The sequence below is a fragment of the Aureococcus anophagefferens genome (genome assembly GCF_000186865.1).
Source record: "Aureococcus anophagefferens unplaced genomic scaffold AURANscaffold_24, whole genome shotgun sequence".
Taxonomy (NCBI): Eukaryota; class Pelagophyceae; order Pelagomonadales; family Pelagomonadaceae; genus Aureococcus; species Aureococcus anophagefferens.
The window spans coordinates 190,400-191,600 of NW_008705584.1; the positions used below are offsets into that span (position 1 = coordinate 190,400).

The window sequence follows — 1,201 nt, forward strand, 5'->3', positions numbered from 1 at the left end:
AAGGGGGGGGGGGGGGGAGGTCGCAAACTTCAGCTTCGTTGGGTTTCTCGTGTCCAGGGTTAGTACTTGCGAGGGGCCCGAACTGGAACGCGTCACTCTCCCCGCGTTCGGCCAAGTCGCGAACTCGAACCCGCTGGGTACCCGGGGCCTAGGGGGCGAGCAGGCCATAAACTCAGTTCCGCTTGGTTTTCCGGGGGTGGCCTTCGGTGGGCGGCAAGCCGGTTTTCAGGGAAGTTGGGTTCGTCGGGGGCACAGCGCCGTACTCCCAGCCAACCCTGGTCCAACGGTCATCATAATGAATGAGTTTGCAGCCACAATTCTCACAGCCAGGTATACCAACTTCCGATACCTGTGATATCAACTCCAACAACAAACATGCTCGGTGATGGCTGGACTTGTCTAGTTCTCCTGCTGCAGACTACAAGATACCCTCGAGAGATACCCCATTTTTTGACTGTGCCGGAAGGCACATACGAATACACGAAAGGTGGCCAGTAAGACGACCGTCTAGAGGTATAAAGCTTGCTTGGATGAGTTTCCGTTGTAGGATGTCATTCGTATCGGGCACCAGCACGACAAGTCCTTCCAGAGATAGTTGCATGCGGGACGCGCAGTGGGAAATATCTTGTGCGATATTCTCCATGCACCTCCTCGCCACGCCACGGTATCGATAGGCGCGCAATGTGCAAAGCCTATCTACGACAGCTGCATTACCGTCAATGTGCCAACGGGCATAGCTGACTGGAGCATCGCCGTAAAAACCAAGGGAGTGTCGTGACTTTGCGTCAAGATTGTCGAACTCAACATCCGCTGATACACCCAGCTCGTCTACAAATGCACGCCGGCGTAAAATTCGTGATATGTCTATGTTATTGCGGTACTCGGATTCACTCATCGTGATATCAAAAAAACGAAAGTGTAAGTTAACGTCAGCAGGTTTCCGCAAAGTCCCGTCCACTTCACGCATGGAGCTCAAGATGAAAAGGACTTTGACTGTGCTACTATGCTTGGGACCAAGTTTTTTCTCGCAAATTCTGCGCGCACGCTAAAACACAGCTTAGGAACAAGGGGATTACAATAAACCAACCTCTAGTTGCTTCAGCGCATCTGCATGGCGCCCTTGATGGTGTAGCTCGTTGGCTCGATCCACGAAAGCATCAACTCCACGTTTGGCCAACTCGACCTCTTTGGTGTCCGCCAT

The 1,201-nt window shown here is 52.8% G+C and overlaps 1 protein-coding gene across 1 annotated transcript; it reads right to left on the reverse strand.

Moving 5' to 3' along the window:
* Positions 1–2: 2 nt before the first annotated feature.
* AURANDRAFT_72289 (hypothetical protein) lies at positions 3–1,201 on the reverse strand (the record flags this gene model as incomplete). The annotated part of the gene is made up of 3 exons (XM_009041885.1): positions 3–349; positions 443–1,034; positions 1,077–1,201. 3 exons carry the CDS (start codon positions 1,199–1,201, stop codon positions 173–175), a joined length of 894 nt encoding a protein of 297 aa, XP_009040133.1.